This window comes from Coregonus lavaretus (genome assembly GCF_964263955.1).
Source record: "Coregonus lavaretus genome assembly, contig: HAP1_SCAFFOLD_7368, whole genome shotgun sequence".
Taxonomy (NCBI): Eukaryota; Metazoa; Chordata; class Actinopteri; order Salmoniformes; family Salmonidae; genus Coregonus; species Coregonus lavaretus.
This window is the reverse complement of record NW_028157780.1, coordinates 1-20000: the sequence shown is the minus strand read 5'-3', so window position 1 is coordinate 20000 and position 20000 is coordinate 1. Positions and strand designations below refer to the sequence as shown.

General features: G+C 45.8%; 1 protein-coding gene across 1 annotated transcript in view; it reads left to right on the top strand.

The window, feature by feature from the left end:
* Positions 1-17021, top strand: part of LOC311124945 (beta-enolase-like) — a 22096-nt gene extending 5075 nt beyond the window's left edge. The window contains exons 5-10 of the mRNA XM_084199039.1: positions 8981-9203; positions 9880-10077; positions 10155-10231; positions 12373-12497; positions 13859-14026; positions 16765-17021. Coding sequence (XP_084055165.1) covers positions 8981-9203; positions 9880-10077; positions 10155-10231; positions 12373-12497; positions 13859-14026; positions 16765-16834 — 861 coding nt within the window. The 3' untranslated portion in view covers positions 16835-17021. The remainder of the gene's footprint in view (positions 1-8980; positions 9204-9879; positions 10078-10154; positions 10232-12372; positions 12498-13858; positions 14027-16764) is intronic.
* Positions 17022-20000: the final 2979 nt, after the last annotated feature.

Sequence of the window (20000 nt, the reverse complement as noted above, 5' to 3'; positions counted from 1 at the left end):
AACCTTTAACCTTTAACCCCTGCCCCATCATATACCTACCTATATATAATATAACCAGGACGTCATCCTGCCCTGCCCCGTGAGTACAGCTTTAACCTTTAACCCCTGCCCCATCATATACCTACCTATATATAATATAACCAGGACGTCATCCTGCCCTGCCCCGTGAGTACAGCTTTAACCTTTAACCTTTAACCCCTGCCCCATCATATACCTACCTATATATAATATAACCAGGACGTCATCCTACCCTGCCCCGTGAGTACAGCTTTAACCTTTAACCCTAACCCCTGCCCCATCATATACCTACCTATATATAATATAACCAGGACGTCATCCTGCCCTGCCCCGTGAGTACAGCTTTAACCTTTAACCCCTGCCCCATCATATACCTACCTATATATAATATAACCAGGACGTCATCCTGCCCTGCCCCGTGAGTACAGCTTTAACCTTTAACCCCCGTCCCATCATATACCTACCTATATATAATATAACCAGGACGTCATCCTGCCCTGCCCCGTGAGTACAGCTTTAACCTTTAACCCCTGCCCCATCATATACCTACCTATATATAATATAACCAGGACGTCATCCTGCCCTGCCCCGTGAGTACAGCTTTAACCTTTAACCCCCGTCCCATCATATACCTACCTATATATAATATAACCAGGACGTCATCCTGCCCTGCCCCGTGAGTACAGCTTTAACCCTAACCCCTGCCCCATCATATACCTACCTATATATAATATAACCAGGACGTCATCCTGCCCTGCCCCGTGAGTACAGCTTTAACCTTTAACCCCTGCCCCATCATATACCTACCTATATATAATATAACAAGGACGTCATCCTGCCCTGCCCCGTGAGTACAACTTTAACCTTTAACCCCTGCCCCATCATATACCTACCTATATATAATATAACCAGGACGTCATCCTGCCCTGCCCCGTGAGTACAGCTTTAACCTTTAACCCCTGCCCCATCATATACCTACCTATATATAATATAACCAGGACGTCATCCTGCCCTGCCCCGTGAGTACAGCTTTAACCTTTAACCCCCGTCCCATCATATACCTACCTATATATAATATAACCAGGACGTCATCCTGCCCTGCCCCGTGAGTACAGCTTTAACCTTTAACCCCCGTCCCATCATATACCTACCTATATATAATATAACCAGGACGTCATCCTGCCCTGCCCCGTGAGTACAGCTTTAACCTTTAACCCCTGCCCCATCATATACCTACCTATATATAATATAACCAGGACGTCATCCTGCCCTGCCCCGTGAGTACAGCTTTAACCTTTAACCCCTGCCCCATCATATACCTACCTATATATAATATAACCAGGACGTCATCCTGCCCTGCCCCGTGAGTACAGCTTTAACCTTTAACCCCTGCCCCATCATATACCTACCTATATATAATATAACCAGGACGTCATCCTGCCCTGCCCCGTGAGTACAGCTTTAACCTTTAACCCTAACCCCTGCCCCATCATATACCTACCTATATATAATATAACCAGGACGTCATCCTGCCCTGCCCCGTGAGTACAGCTTTAACCTTTAACCCCTGCCCCATCATATACCTACCTATATATAATATAACCAGGACGTCATCCTGCCCTGCCCCGTGAGTACAGCTTTAACCTTTAACCCCCGTCCCATCATATACCTACCTATATATAATATAACCAGGACGTCATCCTGCCCTGCCCCGTGAGTACAGCTTTAACCTTTAACCCCTGCCCCATCATATACCTACCTATATATAATATAACCAGGACGTCATCCTGCCCTGCCCCGTGAGTACAGCTTTAACCTTTAACCCTAACCCCTGCCCCATCATATACCTACCTATATATAATATAACCAGGACGTCATCCTGCCCTGCCCCGTGAGTACAGCTTTAACCTTTAACCCCTGCCCCATCATATACCTACCTATATATAATATAACCAGGACGTCATCCTGCCCTGCCCCGTGAGTACAGCTTTAACCTTTAACCCCCGTCCCATCATATACCTACCTATATATAATATAACCAGGACGTCATCCTGCCCTGCCCCGTGAGTACAGCTTTAACCTTTAACCCCTGCCCCATCATATACCTACCTATATATAATATAACCAGGACGTCATCCTGCCCTGCCCCGTGAGTACAGCTTTAACCTTTAACCCCTGCCCCATCATATACCTACCTATATATAATATAACCAGGACGTCATCCTGCCCTGCCCCGTGAGTACAGCTTTAACCTTTAACCTTTAACCCCTGCCCCATCATATACCTACCTATATATAATATAACCAGGACGTCATCCTGCCCTGCCCCGTGAGTACAGCTTTAACCTTTAACCCCTGCCCCATCATATACCTACCTATATATAATATAACCAGGACGTCATCCTACCCTGCCCCGTGAGTACAGCTTTAACCTTTAACCTTTAACCCCTGCCCCATCATATACCTACCTATATATAATATAACCAGGACGTCATCCTGCCCTGCCCCGTGAGTACAGCTTTAACCTTTAACCCCTGCCCCATCATATACCTACCTATATATAATATAACCAGGACGTCATCTTGCCCTGCCCCGTGAGTACAGCTTTAACCTTTAACCTTTAACCCCTGCCCCATCATATACCTACCTATATATAATATAACCAGGACGTCATCCTGCCCTGCCCCGTGAGTACAGCTTTAACCTTTAACCCCCGTCCCATCATATACCTACCTATATATAATATAACCAGGACGTCATCCTGCCCTGCCCCGTGAGTACAACTTTAACCTTTAACCCCTGCCCCATCATATACCTACCTATATATAATATAACCAGGACGTCATCCTGCCCTGCCCCGTGAGTACAGCTTTAACCTTTAACCTTTAACCCCTGCCCCATCATATACCTACCTATATATAATATAACCAGGACGTCATCCTGCCCTGCCCCGTGAGTACAGCTTTAACCTTTAACCCCTGCCCCATCATATACCTACCTATATATAATATAACCAGGACGTCATCCTGCCCTGCCCCGTGAGTACAGCTTTAACCTTTAACCCCTGCCCCATCATATACCTACCTATATATAATATAACCAGGACGTCATCCTGCCCTGCCCCGTGAGTACAGCTTTAACCTTTAACCCCTGCCCCATCATATACCTACCTATATATAATATAACCAGGACGTCATCCTGCCCTGCCCCGTGAGTACAGCTTTAACCTTTAACCCCTGCCCCATCATATACCTACCTATATATAATATAACCAGGACGTCATCCTGCCCTGCCCCGTGAGTACAGCTTTAACCTTTAACCCCCGTCCCATCATATACCTACCTATATATAATATAACCAGGACGTCATCCTGCCCTGCCCCGTGAGTACAGCTTTAACCTTTAACCCCTGCCCCATCATATACCTACCTATATATAATATAACCAGGACGTCATCCTGCCCTGCCCCGTGAGTACAGCTTTAACCTTTAACCCCTGCCCCATCATATACCTACCTATATATAATATAACCAGGACGTCATCCTGCCCTGCCCCGTGAGTACAGCTTTAACCTTTAACCTTTAACCCCTGCCCCATCATATACCTACCTATATATAATATAACCAGGACGTCATCCTGCCCTGCCCCGTGAGTACAGCTTTAACCTTTAACCCCTGCCCCATCATATACCTACCTATATATAATATAACCAGGACGTCATCCTACCCTGCCCCGTGAGTACAGCTTTAACCTTTAACCTTTAACCCCTGCCCCATCATATACCTACCTATATATAATATAACCAGGACGTCATCCTGCCCTGCCCCGTGAGTACAGCTTTAACCTTTAACCCCTGCCCCATCATATACCTACCTATATATAATATAACCAGGACGTCATCTTGCCCTGCCCCGTGAGTACAGCTTTAACCTTTAACCTTTAACCCCTGCCCCATCATATACCTACCTATATATAATATAACCAGGACGTCATCCTGCCCTGCCCCGTGAGTACAGCTTTAACCTTTAACCCCCGTCCCATCATATACCTACCTATATATAATATAACCAGGACGTCATCCTGCCCTGCCCCGTGAGTACAACTTTAACCTTTAACCCCTGCCCCATCATATACCTACCTATATATAATATAACCAGGACGTCATCCTGCCCTGCCCCGTGAGTACAGCTTTAACCTTTAACCTTTAACCCCTGCCCCATCATATACCTACCTATATATAATATAACCAGGACGTCATCCTGCCCTGCCCCGTGAGTACAGCTTTAACCTTTAACCCCTGCCCCATCATATACCTACCTATATATAATATAACCAGGACGTCATCCTGCCCTGCCCCGTGAGTACAGCTTTAACCTTTAACCCCTGCCCCATCATATACCTACCTATATATAATATAACCAGGACGTCATCCTGCCCTGCCCCGTGAGTACAGCTTTAACCTTTAACCCCTGCCCCATCATATACCTACCTATATATAATATAACCAGGACGTCATCCTGCCCTGCCCCGTGAGTACAGCTTTAACCTTTAACCCCTGCCCCATCATATACCTACCTATATATAATATAACCAGGACGTCATCCTGCCCTGCCCCGTGAGTACAGCTTTAACCTTTAACCTTTAACCCCTGCCCCATCATATACCTACCTATATATAATATAACCAGGACGTCATCCTGCCCTGCCCCGTGAGTACAGCTTTAACCTTTAACCTTTAACCCCTGCCCCATCATATACCTACCTATATATAATATAACCAGGACGTCATCCTGCCCTGCCCCGTGAGTACAGCTTTAACCCTAACCCCTGCCCCATCATATACCTACCTATATATAATATAACCAGGACGTCATCCTGCCCTGCCCCGTGAGTACAGCTTTAACCTTTAACCCCTGCCCCATCATATACCTACCTATATATAATATAACCAGGATATCATCCTGCCCTGCCCCGTGAGTACAGCTTTAACCTTTAACCCCTGCCCCATCATATACCTACCTATATATAATATAACCAGGACGTCATCTTGCCCTGCCCCGTGAGTACAGCTTTAACCTTTAACGTTTAACCCTAACCCCTGCCCCATCATATACCTACCTATATATAATATAACCAGGACGTCATCTTGCCCTGCCCCGTGAGTACAGCTTTAACCTTTAACCCCTTCCCCATCATATACCTACCTATATATAATATAACCAGGATATCATCCTGCCCTGCCCCGTGAGTACAGCTTTAACCTTTAACCCCTGCCCCATCATATACCTACCTATATATAATATAACCAGGACGTCATCTTGCCCTGCCCCGTGAGTACAGCTTTAACCTTTAACGTTTAACCCTAACCCCTGCCCCATCATATACCTACACTACATGATCAAAAGTATGTAGACACCTGCACCTGCATCTCATTCCAAAATCATGGGCATTAGAATGGAGTTGGTTCCCCCTTTGCTGCTATAACAGCCTCCACTCTTCTGGGAAGGCTTTCCACTAGATGTTGGAACATTGCTGCGGGGACTTGCTTCCATTCAGCCACAAGAGCATTAGTGAGGTCGGGCGCTAATGTTTGGCGATTAGGGCTGGCTCGCAGTCGGCGTTCCAATTCATCCCAAAGGTGTTCGATGGGGTTGAGGTCAGGGTTCTGTGCAGGCCAGTCTAGTTCTTTCACACCGATCTCAACAAACCATTTCTGTATGGACCTCGCTTTGTGCACGGGGCATTGTCATGCTGAAACAGGAAAGGGCCTTCCCCAAACTGTTGCCACAAAGTTGGAAGTACATAATCGTCTAGAATGTCATTGTATGCTGTAGCGTTAAGATTTCCCTTCACTGGAACTAAGGAGCCTATCCCAAACCATGAAAAACAGCCCCAGACCATTACTCCTCCTCCACCGAATTTTACAGTTGACACTATCCATTGTGGCAGGTAGCGTTCTCCTGGCATCCGCCAAACCCAGATTTGTCCGTCGGACTGCCAGATGGTGAAGCGTGATTCATCACTCCAGAGAATGCGTTTCCACTGCTCCAGAGTCCAATGGCGGCAAGCTTTACACCACTCCAGCCGACACTTGGCATTGCGCATGGTGATCTTAGGCTTGTGTGTGGCTGCTTGGCCATGGAAACATATTTCATGAAGCTCCCGATGAACAGTTCTTGTGCTGACGTTGCTTCCAGAGGCAGTTTGGAACTCGGTAGTGAGTGTTGCAACCGAGGACAGACAAATTTTTATGCGCTACTCGCTTCAGCACTCGGCGGTCCCGTTCTGTCAGCTTGTGTGGTCTACCACTTCGCGGCTGAGCCGTTGTTGCTCCTGGACGTTTCCACTTCACAATAACAGCACTTACAGTTGACCGGGGCAGCTTTAGCAGGGCTGATATTTGATGAACTGACTTGTTGGAAAGGTGGCATCCTATGAAGGCGCCACGTTGAAAGTCACTGAGCTGTTCAGTACGGGCCATTCTACTGCCAATGTTTGTCTATGGAGATTGCATGGCTGTGTGCGCGAATCTAATAACTTAAAGGGTGTCAACATACATGTTTATATATAATATATTAATTAATATATCTAGGTGGTCCCACTCTCTGTATTCATACCCCTTTCCTTTTTCCACATTTTGTTACGTTATTCTGAAATTGATTAAAAAAAAACACAATACCCCATAATGACAGAGTGAAAACAGGTTTTTATACATTAAAAAAACCCAGAAATACCTTATTTACATAAGTATTCAGACCCTTTGCTATGAGACTCCAAATTGAGCTCCTGTTTCCATTGATCATCCTTGAGATGTTTCCACAACTTGATTGGAGTCCACCTGTGGTAAATTCAATTCATTGGACATGATTTGGAAAGGCACACACCTGTCTATATAAGGTCCCACAGTTGACAGTGCATGTCAGAGCAAAAACCAAGACATGAGGTCGAAGGAATTGTCTCAGAACAAAAACAAGAACATTCAACAAGCACAGCACTTACACAAGTGACTGATGATTGGCTGAGAGAAATTGATGATAAAAATATTGTGGGGGCTGTTTTGTTAGACTTCAGTGCGGCTTTTGACATTATCAATCATAGTCTGCTGATAGGAAAACGTATGTGTTATGGCTTTACACCCCCTGCTATATTGTGGATAAAGAGTTACCTGTCTAACAGAACACAGAGGGTGTTCTTTAATGGAAGCCTCTCCAACAAAATCCAGGTAGAATCAGGAATTCCCCAGGGCAGCTGTCTAGGCTCCTTACTTTTTCAAAATCTTTACTAACAACATGCCCCTGGCTTTGAGTAAAGCCAGTGTGTCTATGTATGCGGATGACTCAACACTATACATGTCAGCTACTACAGCGACTGAAATGACAGAAACACTTAACAAAGAGCTGCAGTCAGTTTCAGAATGGGTGGCAAGGAATAAGTTAGTCCTAAATATTTCTAAAACTAAAAGCATTGTATTTGGGACAAATCATTCACTAAACCCTAAACCTCAACTAAATATTGTAATGAATAATGTGGAAATTGAGCAAGTTGAGGAGACTAAACTGCTTGGAGTAACCCTGGATTGTAAACTGTCATGGTCAAAACATATTGATACAACAGTAGCTAAGATGGGGAGAAGTCTGTCCATAATAAAGCGCTGCTCTACCTTCTTAACAACACTATCAACAAGGCAGGTCCTACAGGCTCTAGTTTTGTCGCACCTTCACTACTGTTCAGTCGTGTGGTCAGGTGCCACAAAAAAGGACTTAGCTAACATTAATAATATGCATGTCAATCTCTCCTGGCTCAAAGCAGAGGAGAGATTGACTTCATCACTACTTGTATTTGTGAGAGGTATTGACATGTTGAAAGCACCGAGCTGTCTGTTTGAACTACTGGCACACAGCTCAGACACCCATGCATACCCCACAAGACATGCCACCAGAGGTCTCTTCACAGTCCCCAAGTCAAGAACAGACTATGGGAGGCACACAGTACTACATAGAGCCATGACTACATGGAACTCTATTCCACATCAAGTAAATCATGCCAGCAGTAAAATTAGATTTAAAAAGCAGATAAAAATACACCTTATGGAACAGCGCGGACTGTGAAGCAACACAAACATAGGCACATATGCACTATACACACATGTACACATGGATTTTGTGTTGTAGATATGTGGTAGTAGAGTAGAGGCCTGAGGGCACACACTTCATATGTTGGGAAATCTGTTATGAATGTATTGTAATGTTTTTAAAATGTATAACTGCCTTAATTTTGCTGGATGCCAGGAAGAGAAATGGGGATCCATAATAAACCCCAGGAAGAGTAGCTGCTGCCTTGGCAGGAACTAATGGGGATCCATAATAAACCCCAGGAAGAGTAGCTGCTGCCTTGGCAGGAACTAATGGGGATCCATAATAAACCCCAGGAAGAGTAGCTGCTGCCTTGGCAGGAACTAATGGGGATCCATAATAAACCCCAGGAAGAGTAGCTGCTGCCTTGGCAGGAACTAATGGGGATCCATAATAAACCCCAGGAAGAGTAGCTGCTGCCTTGGCAGGAACTAATGGGGATCCATAATGAATACAAACATGATATTCTTATAAAGGCTGTGATAATTCAGATGGAACTGTTACCGTCTGTGTCATCGAATACAGCATGGCTTGGAACGTTTATCTTTACAACAAAGACATTTACATTTGATGTACTGTATATGGAAAAATGACTTTGAAATGGTAACTGAAGAAATGTCTACTTTTTTTATGTTCTGAAAAATAACAGGTAGCATATCAAACTTGAAAGGACATTTCCTAAAGAAAATGTGTGTGTTTCCTGCCCTCTCTCCAGGCCGTGCTGGTAACAAGCCCTAACCTCATCTTCTCTACCCCTCTCCTCCCTCTCTCCAGGCCGTGCTGGTAACAAGCCCTAACCTCATCTTCTCTACCCCTCTCCTCCCTCTCTCCAGGCCTTCAACGTGATCAACGGTGGTAGCCATGCTGGTAACAAGCTGGCCATGCAGGAGTTCATGATCCTGCCCATCGGAGCGTCTAACTTCCACGAGGCCATGAGGATCGGAGCTGAGGTTTACCACAACCTGAAGAACGTGATCAAGGCCAAGTACGGAAAAGACGCCACCAACGTAGGAGATGAGGGTGGCTTCGCACCCAACATCCTGGAGAACAACGAGGGTAAGAGAGAAAGATCTCCTTGTATATTTGTAGAAGTTTATGACGGGGACAGGTACAAGAGAGTGGAAACGAGAGGACAGTCGGCCCAGCCCAGTTCAAACCCCTTTGTCAGTGTTGGCAGATGTACCACTAGACCAGACTTTAATGTCTATCTATAGTGCTCCCTGGTGGAGCTACGCCACAGGGACTATCCTGTAGGGCCCCCTGGTGGAGCTACGCCACAGGGACTATCCTATAGGGTCCCCTGGTGGAGCTACACCACAGGGACTATCCTATAGGGCCCCCTAGTGGAGCTGCAACACAGGGACTATCCTGGAGGGCCCCCTGGTGGAGCTACGCCACAGGGTCTATCCTGTAGGGCCTCCTGGTGGAGCTACGCCACAGGGACTATCCTGGAGGGCCCCCTAATGGAGCTGCACCACAGGGACTATCCTGTGGGGCCCCCTGGTGGAGCTACGCCACTATCCTATAGAGCCCCCTGGTGGAGCTGCACCACAGGGACTATCCTGTAGGGCCCCATGGTGGAGCTACGCTACAGGGACTATTACGCCACAGGGACTATCCTGTAGGGCCCCCTGGTGGAGCTGCGCCACAGGGACTATTGTAAAGGGTCTTAGGGCCCCCTGGCAGAGGTGTGTGATACTTGAACCTTTCTTCTCCCTCCCCCTCCCTCCAGCTCTGGAGCTCCTGAAGTCAGCTATTGAGAAGGCTGGATACCCAGACAAGATCATCATCGGCATGGACGTGGCTGCCTCTGAGTTCTACAAGGCAGGAAAGTATGACCTGGACTTCAAGTCACCTGACGACCCTGCCAGATACATCACTGGCGATCAGCTGGGAGATCTGTACAAGAGCTTCATCAAGGGATATCCCGGTACAGACACACACACACACACACACACACACACACACACACACCCTTCCTCTCTAACTCCTCCTCTCCTCTTCCAGTTCAGTCCATTGAGGATCCCTTCGATCAGGATGATTGGGCAGCATGGTCAAAGTTCACTGCCGCTGTCGACATCCAGGTGGGTCCAGTCATTACCTCTGTCTAGGTGGTCTACCCCTCTGTCTCGGTGGTCTACCCCTCTGTCTAGGTGGTCCACCCCTCTGTCTAGGTGGTCCACCCCTCTGTCTCGGTGGTCCACCCCTCTGTCTACCCCTCTGTCTCGGTGGTCTACCCCTCTGTCTAGGTGGTCTACCCCTCTGTCTACCCCTCTGTCTCGGTGGTCTACCCCTCTGTCTAGGTGGTCTACCCCTCTGTCTAGGTGGTCCACCCCTCTGTCTCGGTGGTCCACCCCTCTGTCTAGGTGGTCTACCCCTCTGTCTCGGTGGTCCACCCCTCTGTCTCGGTGGTCCACCCCTCTGTCTCGGTGGTCTACCCCTCTGTCTCGGTGGTCTACCCCTCTGTCTAGGTGGTCTACCCCTCTGTCTAGGTGGTCCACCCCTCTGTCTAGGTGGTCCACCCCTCTGTCTAGGTGGTCCACCCCTCTGTCTAGGTGGTCTACCCCTCTGTCTAGGTGGTCTACCCCTCTGTCTACCCCTCTGTCTCGGTGGTCTACCCCTCTGTCTAGGTGGTCTACCCCTCTGTCTACCCCTCTGTCTAGGTGGTCTACCCCTCTGTCTCGGTGGTCCACCCCTCTGTCTCGGTGGTCTACCCCTCTGTCTAGGTGGTCTACCCCTCTGTCTCGGTGGTCTACCCCTCTGTCTAGGTGGTCCACCCCTCTGTCTAGGTGGTCTACCCCTCTGTCTAGGTGGTCTACCCCTCTGTCTAGGTGGTCCACCCCTCTGTCTCGGTGGTCCACCCCTCTGTCTAGGTGGTCCACCCCTCTGTCTAGGTGGTCCACCCCTCTGTCTACCCCTCTGTCTAGGTGGTCCACCCCTCTGTCTACCCCTCTGTCTAGGTGGTCCACCCCTCTGTCTACCCCTCTGTCTAGGTGGTCTACCCCTCTGTCTAGGTGGTCCACCCCTCTGTCTACCCCTCTGTCTAGGTGGTCCACCCCTCTGTCTAGGTGGTCTACCCCTCTGTCTAGGTGGTCTACCCCTCTGTCTCGGTGGTCTACCCCTCTGTCTAGGTGGTCCACCCCTCTGTCTAGGTGGTCTACCCCTCTGTCTAGGTGGTCCACCACTCTGTCTCGGTGGTCTACCCCTCTGTCTCGGTGGTCTACCCCTCTGTCTAGGTGGTCCACCCCTCTGTCTAGGTGGTCTACCCCTCTGTCTAGGTGGTCCACCCCTCTGTCTACCCCTCTGTCTAGGTGGTCCACCCCTCTGTCTACCCCTCTGTCTAGGTGGTCCACCCCTCTGTCTAGGTGGTCTACCCCTCTGTCTCGGTGGTCTACCCCTCTGTCTCGGTGGTCTACCCCTCTGTCTCGGTGGTCTACCCCTCTGTCTACCCCTCTGTCTCGGTGGTCTACCCCTCTGTCTAGGTGGTCCACCCCTCTGTCTCGGTGGTCCACCCCTCTGTCTAGGTGGTCTACCCCTCTGTCTACCCCTCTGTCTAGGTGGTCTACCCCTCTGTCTAGGTGGTCCACCCCTCTGTCTAGGTGGTCTACCCCTCTGTCTAGGTGGTCTACCCCTCTGTCTAGGTGGTCTACCCCTCTGTCTAGGTGGTCTACCCCTCTGTCTCGGTGGTCTACCCCTCTGTCTAGGTGGTCCACCCCTCTGTCTAGGTGGTCCACCCCTCTGTCTAGGTGGTCTACCCCTCTGTCTAGGTGGTCTACCCCTCTGTCTAGGTGGTCTACCCCTCTGTCTAGGTGGTCTACCCCTCTGTCTAGGTGGTCCACCCCTCTGTCTAGGTGGTCTACCCCTCTGTCTCGGTGGTCTACCCCTCTGTCTCGGTGGTCCACCCCTCTGTCTAGGTGGTCCACCCCTCTGTCTGTTAACCCTATAGGATTACTTTTATACTATCCCAGGTATTCCTTAAAGAGGGAGGGTTTCAAGTGTCTCCGGAAGTGACTCCGCTGTCCTGGCGTTGTGGGGGAGCTTGTATAGGGTTATATGTTCTCTATATAACCCTATATATTCTATATGTTCTCTATATAACCCTATATATTAACCCTATATATCCCTGGGAGGTGACGATCTGACCGGAACCAACCCCAAGCATTACGGTTAGAGTTACTCTATATGATGTTAACCTATATAATCTATACATTGTGTTATTCTATAGGTGGTGGGTGATGATCTGACCGTGACCAACCCCAAGCGTATCCAGCAGGCTGTGGAGAAGAAGGCCTGTAACTGCCTGCTCCTCAAGGTCAACCAGATCGGCTCCGTCACAGAGTCCATCAAGGCGTAAGTATAGGGCCCCCTCGCAGAGCTGCATCACAGGGACTAGGCTACAGGGCCCCCTCGCAGAGCTGCACCACAGGGACTAAGCTACAGGGCCCCCTCGCAGAGCTGCACCACAGGGACTAGGCTACAGGTCCCCTCGCAGAGCTGCACCACAGAGGCTACAGGGCCCCCTCGCAGAGCTGCACCACAGGGACTAGGCTACAGGGCCCCCTCGCAGAGCTGCGCCACAGGGGCTATATAACAGGGCCAAACTGGGATGTATTCACTAGGAACCAAACTGAAGCGAACAGGCCGATACGAGGAGGGACCTAAATTAATCAAATAACAAACACTTGTTTTATTTTTTCCATTGCTACGGTTTTGATACGGTGTGCGTAATGACTACACCCCTGACCATCTCTTCTCTGGTCAAGTCTAACGGATGGGGTGTGATGGTGTCTAATCAAATCAAATCAAATTTTATTGGTCACATGCGCCGAATACAACAGGTGCAGACATTACAGTGAAATGCTTACTTACAGCCCTTAACCAACAGTGCATTTATTTTAAACAAAAAAAGTAAAAATAAAACAACAAAAAAACTGTTGAGAAAAAAAAGAGCAGAAGTAAAATAAAGTGACAGTAGGGAGGCTATATATACAGGGGGGTACCGTTGCAGAGTCAATGTGTGGGGGCACCGGCTAGTTGAGGTAGTTGAGGTAATATGTACATGTGGGTAGAGTTAAAGTGACTATGCATAAATACTTAACAGAGTAGCAGCAGCGTAAAAAGGATGGGGTGGGGGGGCAGTGCAAATAGTCCGGGTAGCCATGATTAGCTGTTCAGGAGTCTTATGGCTTGGGGGTAGAAGCTGTTGAGAAGTCTTTTGGACCTAGACTTGGCACTCCGGTACCGCTTGCCGTGCGGTAGCAGAGAGAACAGTCTATGACTAGGGTGGCTGGAGTCTTTGACAATTTTGAGGGCCTTCCTCTGACACCGCCTGGTATAGAGGTCCTGGATGGCAGGAAGCTTTGCCCCAGTGATGTACTGGGCCGTACGCACTACCCTCTGTAGTGCCTTGCGGTCGGAGGCCAAGCAGTTGCCATACCAGGCGGTGATGCAACCAGTCAGGATGCTCTCGATGGTGCAGCTGTAGAATTTTTTGAGGATCTGAGGACCCATGCCAAATCTTTTTAGTCTCCTGAGGGGGAATAGGCTTTGTCGTGCCCTCTTCACGACTGTCTTGGTGTGTTTGGACCATGATAGTTCGTTGGTGATGTGGACACCTAGGAACTTGAAGCTCTCAACCTGTCTATACTCTGTGTAAGCTGTCCCAGTCTAACGGATGGGGTGTGATGGTGTCTATACTCTGTGTATTACAGGTGTAAGCTGGCCCAGTCTAACGGATGGGGTGTGATGGTGTCTCATCGTTCAGGAGAGACAGAGGACACCTTCATCGCTGACCTGGTGGTCGGACTCTGCACTGGACAGATCAAGACTGGCGCCCCCTGTAGATCAGAACGTCTGGCCAAATACAACCAGCTGATGAGGTCAGTTACACTGACCCCTACAGGAATACACCAGCTACTGCACCCTGACTCAGTTAATATACTGTAGTGTTATGGTAGACTGACCCCTACAGGAATACACCAGCTACTGCACCCTGACTCAGTTAATATACTGTAGTGTTATGGTAGACTGACCCCTACAGGAATACACCAGCTACTGCACCCTGACTCAGTTAATATACTGTAGTGTTATGGTAGACTGACCCCTACAGGAATACACCAGCTACTGCACCCTGACTCAGTTAATTTACTGTAGTGTTATGGTAGACTGACCCCTACAGGAATACACCAGCTACTGCACCCTGACTCAGTTAATATACTGTAGAGTTATGGTAGACTGACCCCTACAGGAATACACCAGCTACTGCACCCTGACTCAGTTAATATACTGTAGTGTTATGGTAGACTGACCCCTACAGGAATACACCAGCTACTGCACCCTGACTCAGTTAATATACTGTAGTGTTATGGTAGACTGACCCCTACAGGAATACACCAGCTACTGCACCCTGACTCAGTTAATTTACTGTAGTGTTATGGTAGACTGACCCCTACAGGAATACACCAGCTACTGCACCCTGACTCAGTTAATATACTGTAGTGTTATGGTAGACTGACCCCTACAGGAATACACCAGCTACTGCACCCTGACTCAGTTAATATACTGTAGAGTTATGGTAGACTGACCCCTCCAGGAATACACCAGCTACTGCACCCTGACTCAGTTAATATACTGTAGTGTTATGGTAGACTGACCCCTACAGGAATACACCAGCTACTGCACCCTGACTCAGTTAATATACTGTAGTGTTATGGTAGACTGACCCCTACAGGAATACACCAGCTACTGCACCCTGACTCAGTTAATATACTGTAGTGTTATGGTAGACTGACCCCTACAGGAATACACCAGCTACTGCACCCTGACTCAGTTAATTTACTGTAGTGTTATGGTAGACTGACCCCTACAGGAATACACCAGCTACTGCACCCTGACTCAGTTAACATACTGTAGTGTTATGGTAGACTGACCCCTACAGGAATACACCAGCTACTGCACCCTGACTCAGTTAATATACTGTAGAGTTATGGTAGACTGACCCCTACAGGAATACACCAGCTACTGCACCCTGACTCAGTTAATATACTGTAGTGTTATGGTAGACTGACCCCTACAGGAATACACCAGCTACTGCACCCTGACTCAGTTAATATACTGTAGAGTTATGGTAGACTGACCCCTACAGGAATACACCAGCTACTGCACCCTGACTCAGTTAATATACTGTAGTGTTATGGTAGACTGACCCCTACAGGAATACACCAGCTACTGCACCCTGACTCAGTTAACATACTGTAGTGTTATGGTAGACTGACCCCTACAGGAATACACCAGCTACTGCACCCTGACTCAGTTAATATACTGTACAGACTGAAAGACGCCAGATGATGTTTACAGCGCTTTCAGAAAGTATTCAGACCCCTTTACGTTTTCCACATTTTGTTACGTTGCAGCCTTATTCTAAAATGAATTAAACTGTTTTTTCCCCTCATCAATCTACACACAATACCCCATAATGACAAAGCAAAAAACAGAAGCCACTCCTCAGTAAAAGGCACATGACAGCCATGAGAAACAAGATTCTCTGGTCTGATTAAACCAAGATTGAACTCTTTGGCCTGAACGCCAAGCGTCACGTCTGGAGGAAACCTGGCACCATCCCTACGGTGAAGCAGGGTGGTGGCAGCATCATGCTGTGGGGAGGTTTTTCAGCGGCAGGGACTGGGAGACTAGTTAGGATCGAGGCAAAGATGAATGGAGCAAAGTACAGAGAGATCCTTGATGAAAACCTGCTCCAGAGCGCTCAGGACCTCAGACTGGGGTGAAGGTTCACCTTCCAACAGGACAACGACCCGAAGCACACAGCCAAGACAACGCAGGAGTGGCTTCGGGACAAGTCTCTGAACGTCCTTAAGTGGCCCAGCCAGAGTCCAGACTTGAACCCGATCGAACATCTCTGGAGAGACCTGAAAATAGCTGTGCAGTGACGCTCCCCATCCAACCTGACAGAGCTTGAGAGGATCTGCAGAGAAGAATGGGAGAAACTCCCCAAATACAGGTGTGCCAAGCTTGTAGCATCATACCCAAGAAGACTTGAGGCTGTAATCGCTGCCAAAGGTGCTTCAACAAAGTACTGAGTAAAGGGTCTGAATACTTGTGACAATTCAGTTTTTACATTTTCAAACATTTATAAAAACCTATTTTTGCTTTGTCATTATGGGGTATTGTGTGTAGATTGATGAGGGGAAAAAAACGATCTAATCAATTTTAGAATAAGGCTGTAACGTAACAAAATTTGGAAAAAGTCAAGGGGTCTGAATACTTTCCAAATGCACTGTATATATGCACCTATTATAAAGTATGAAAAGGGTTGTTCATTCACAATGTTTTATCATACCATCATATTTGTATATTTTGTAAATCTGAAGAATCAGTTTAGAACTTCCACTCGAAATATGGTGGTGGGAGAAGGTGGAGCGACATGAAACTTGCCCGACATTCTGCTCATTTTCTCATCAATTAAACATTTAATCTCAATACAGTTTTCTGTTCCCAAAACTACGATCCGTTACGAACAGAGTGCACTAAATAGGATGCCAATGGCCATTTTAGAGATTCTATATGTAAAACTCTGACCTCTGACCCCTAACCCTTCCAGGATTGAGGAGGAGCTTGGAGACAAGGCAAAGTTCGCTGGCAAGGACTACCGCCACCCCAAGGTCAACTAAATCCTGACCTCTGACCTAAACCACGGCTTTCTTCTTCCCCCTCTCCATCACGGCTGACTGGGTTCAGGGGTCAGGTTTTGGTTTTATCTTCGACCTCCTCATCCCTCCATCCCTCTCCCATCACAAGCGTCTTTATTGATGTAACGTGAGAAATAAAACAAATAAAAAATGTAAAGTTGTGCTCTCCTGTCCTGATTGGTTGTTTATGGCGACTTTCTATTAAGGATTTATCCTGGTGTTTTACCCAAAAGGCTCAGACTTTTAATCCGTGTCTCACTGGGCCATGGCTCCGGAGGACCTGCCCTGAGTTGAAGCCCGGGCCCTGGGTACTTTTCATAACAATGGCTGACCTACTCACAAAGCAACTACATTTACATTTCATTGATTTAGTACTCTTTACTCTTTTTTTTTTGGGGGGGGGGTAGATCAGCTTAATATTGCAGATAGATTGTAACTTCATCAATGTAATTGTCTGCATCACTTCCAATCCCCCATGTTTTTTATATATATACTCCCCTTTATTACTTTTCAACCCCGCCATCCTTTCCCTACTTGGGGTAAATTAGTGAACAACAATGCTTAGGCCTCTACTTCCAGCTTATACATACTATATATATTTTATGGACACAGTCAATTTTACAATAATTATATTTTATTTGTTTTTGCTCCTGAACTTCTTCTACTCTCAACCTCTCCGATCATCTTCATGATGTCCATCCGGTTTGCTTCTATATGCCATATCTTTCTAACTGTGCTCTTTCCCAAAAGCTCCCAACCTACAACCTATATACTTATTATGGACACAGTATGCTTTACATTATTAGCTATCTTTGTTATTAGTTGTTGTTAGTTGTTATTAGTCCCATCCTTCAACTCCATTCAACACCTCCCATCTATCTCTTAACACCATCCATATTGGATTTCTATTTGCCATATATATTTCAACCGTACTGTGATGTTTCACAAAAGTTCTGAACCTTTCTATTCTCATTGTTTCTACAGATTGTGAATTAAAAATAGACATTTTTGCTAAAAGTATTATTATATTATTGATTGATTGACTATGACTTTTCAGCTCACCCAGTAATGCTATCTGCAAGGTTAGCTTCAGGTAAATATTTCAATCCTTTAGCCATTCCTGGACCTGTGTCCAAAAACAAGCTACAAATGGACAGAACCAAAACAAATGATCTAATGATTCTGTCTCTTCGCAGCTAAATCTGCAGAGCTGGGAAGATTGTATCCCCCATATAAATAACATTCTATTGGTAGCAAGAATTTTGTATTATAATTTAAATTGAAAGATTCAAGTTTTTGAATCCGGTGTCGTTTTGCGTGTCAGTTCATAAACACTATGCCATGGGATCGGTACGTCAAAAATCTCTTCCCAACTATTTTTCAATTTATATGGGACGGCTATCAATCCTTTGGTCCTTAAGTTAAACTGACATACTTTTTTATTTATCACAGTTTTCCTTAACCAATTATGTTCTTTAATGCAAGGCCGACAGACAAGTTCCTTACTTTCTCCCCCTTCCACTTTCCTCTTCCACTTTTGCGGTAAGGCTGCAATTATTTGGTTGTAATTTTGGGTAGAGCAGACATTTCCATATGTTTTTGTTAGCTGCATGTGCGACATAACTCCACCAGTCCTACCGATGATATCATTTACGAAGATTATACCTTTTTTAAACATTCTGTCAAAAAATAAAGGATTTTTGTCAATTAGTATATTTGAATTTAACCACAATATTTGTTGCATTATTTGTTCTGTCGTTTCTGGAGGATTAAATTGAAATTGCAACCAACGTTCTATGGCTTGTTTTAGAAATAGTGATATTTGGGAGATGATTTCCTTTTCAAATAACTGAAAATGAGAGGTTGTAATCTGAATAAAGGGAAAAAGCCCATTCTTGAACATTGGGTGAGACATTCTTACTAATTTGCTTGAGAACCAGTTCAGATTTAAGTATAACTTTTGTATGACTGAAGCTTTTAGTGATAGGTCTAATGCTTTAATATTTAATAATTTCTGTCCTCTGAATTCATATTCATTATATAAATAGGCCCTTTTAATTTTGTCTGGCTTGCCATTCCAAATAAAATTGAATATTTTTTTCTCATATAATTTAAAAAACTGTTCGCTAAGCGTAGGCAAGACCATAAGCAAATAGGTAAACTGGGATAATACTAAAGAGTTAATCAGGGTGATTTTTCCACAAATTGACAGGTATTTACCTTTCCATGGTAGCAAGATCTTATCTATTTTTGCTAACTTTCTATTCAAATTTATTGAAGTGAGATCATTTACTTCCTTTGAGATATGTATTCCGAGTATATCCACATCACCATCAGACCATTTTATTGGTAAACTACATGGTAATGTAAACATTTTTTGTTAGTATAAACTCTTTTGACCTAAATTGCTTTTGTTTTCGAGATGAGTACTGAATTGCATGGCCTCTAAAGGCACATTTAAAGTTGTCCCATACAATAAGTGTATTTGCTGTACCTATGTTATGTCGGAAAAAGTCAGTTATAAATTCCTTTGTTCTAATTATAAATAAATTATCATCCAATAGGCTTTGATTAAATGTCCAATATACTCGCCCACGTGGAAATTCAGTAAGAGTAATGTATATGCCAATTATATGATGGTCCGACTGCATTCTGTCCCCTAACAAAACTTTTTAAACTTTTGGTGCCAACGAGAATGAGATAAGAAAGAAGTCAAGACGACTAGCTTGATTCAGTCTCCGCCATGTATATCTCACTAGATCAGTATATTTAAGCCTCCATATATCTACTAGTTCTAATGTATCCATGACATTCACAATTTCCTTAAGAGCATGTGGGTGATTGTTTGTGGTGTGATTTCCTTTACGGTCCATTGAGCTATTTAAAACAGTATTATAATCCCCCACCATAATAATATTGTCTTGAATTGCTTGCAGGGTTGATCATTTATTATATATATTGTCAAAGAAGTGTGGATCATCATTATTTGGTCCGTAAAGGTTAATGAGCCATATCTGTTTATGGTCCAATAACATATTTTAAATAATCCATCTACCTTGTGTATCTATTTGGACAATTTGCACATTCGGATCGAAATTACTATTAATTAATATCATCACCCCTTTTGAATTTCTTTGCCCATGGGAGA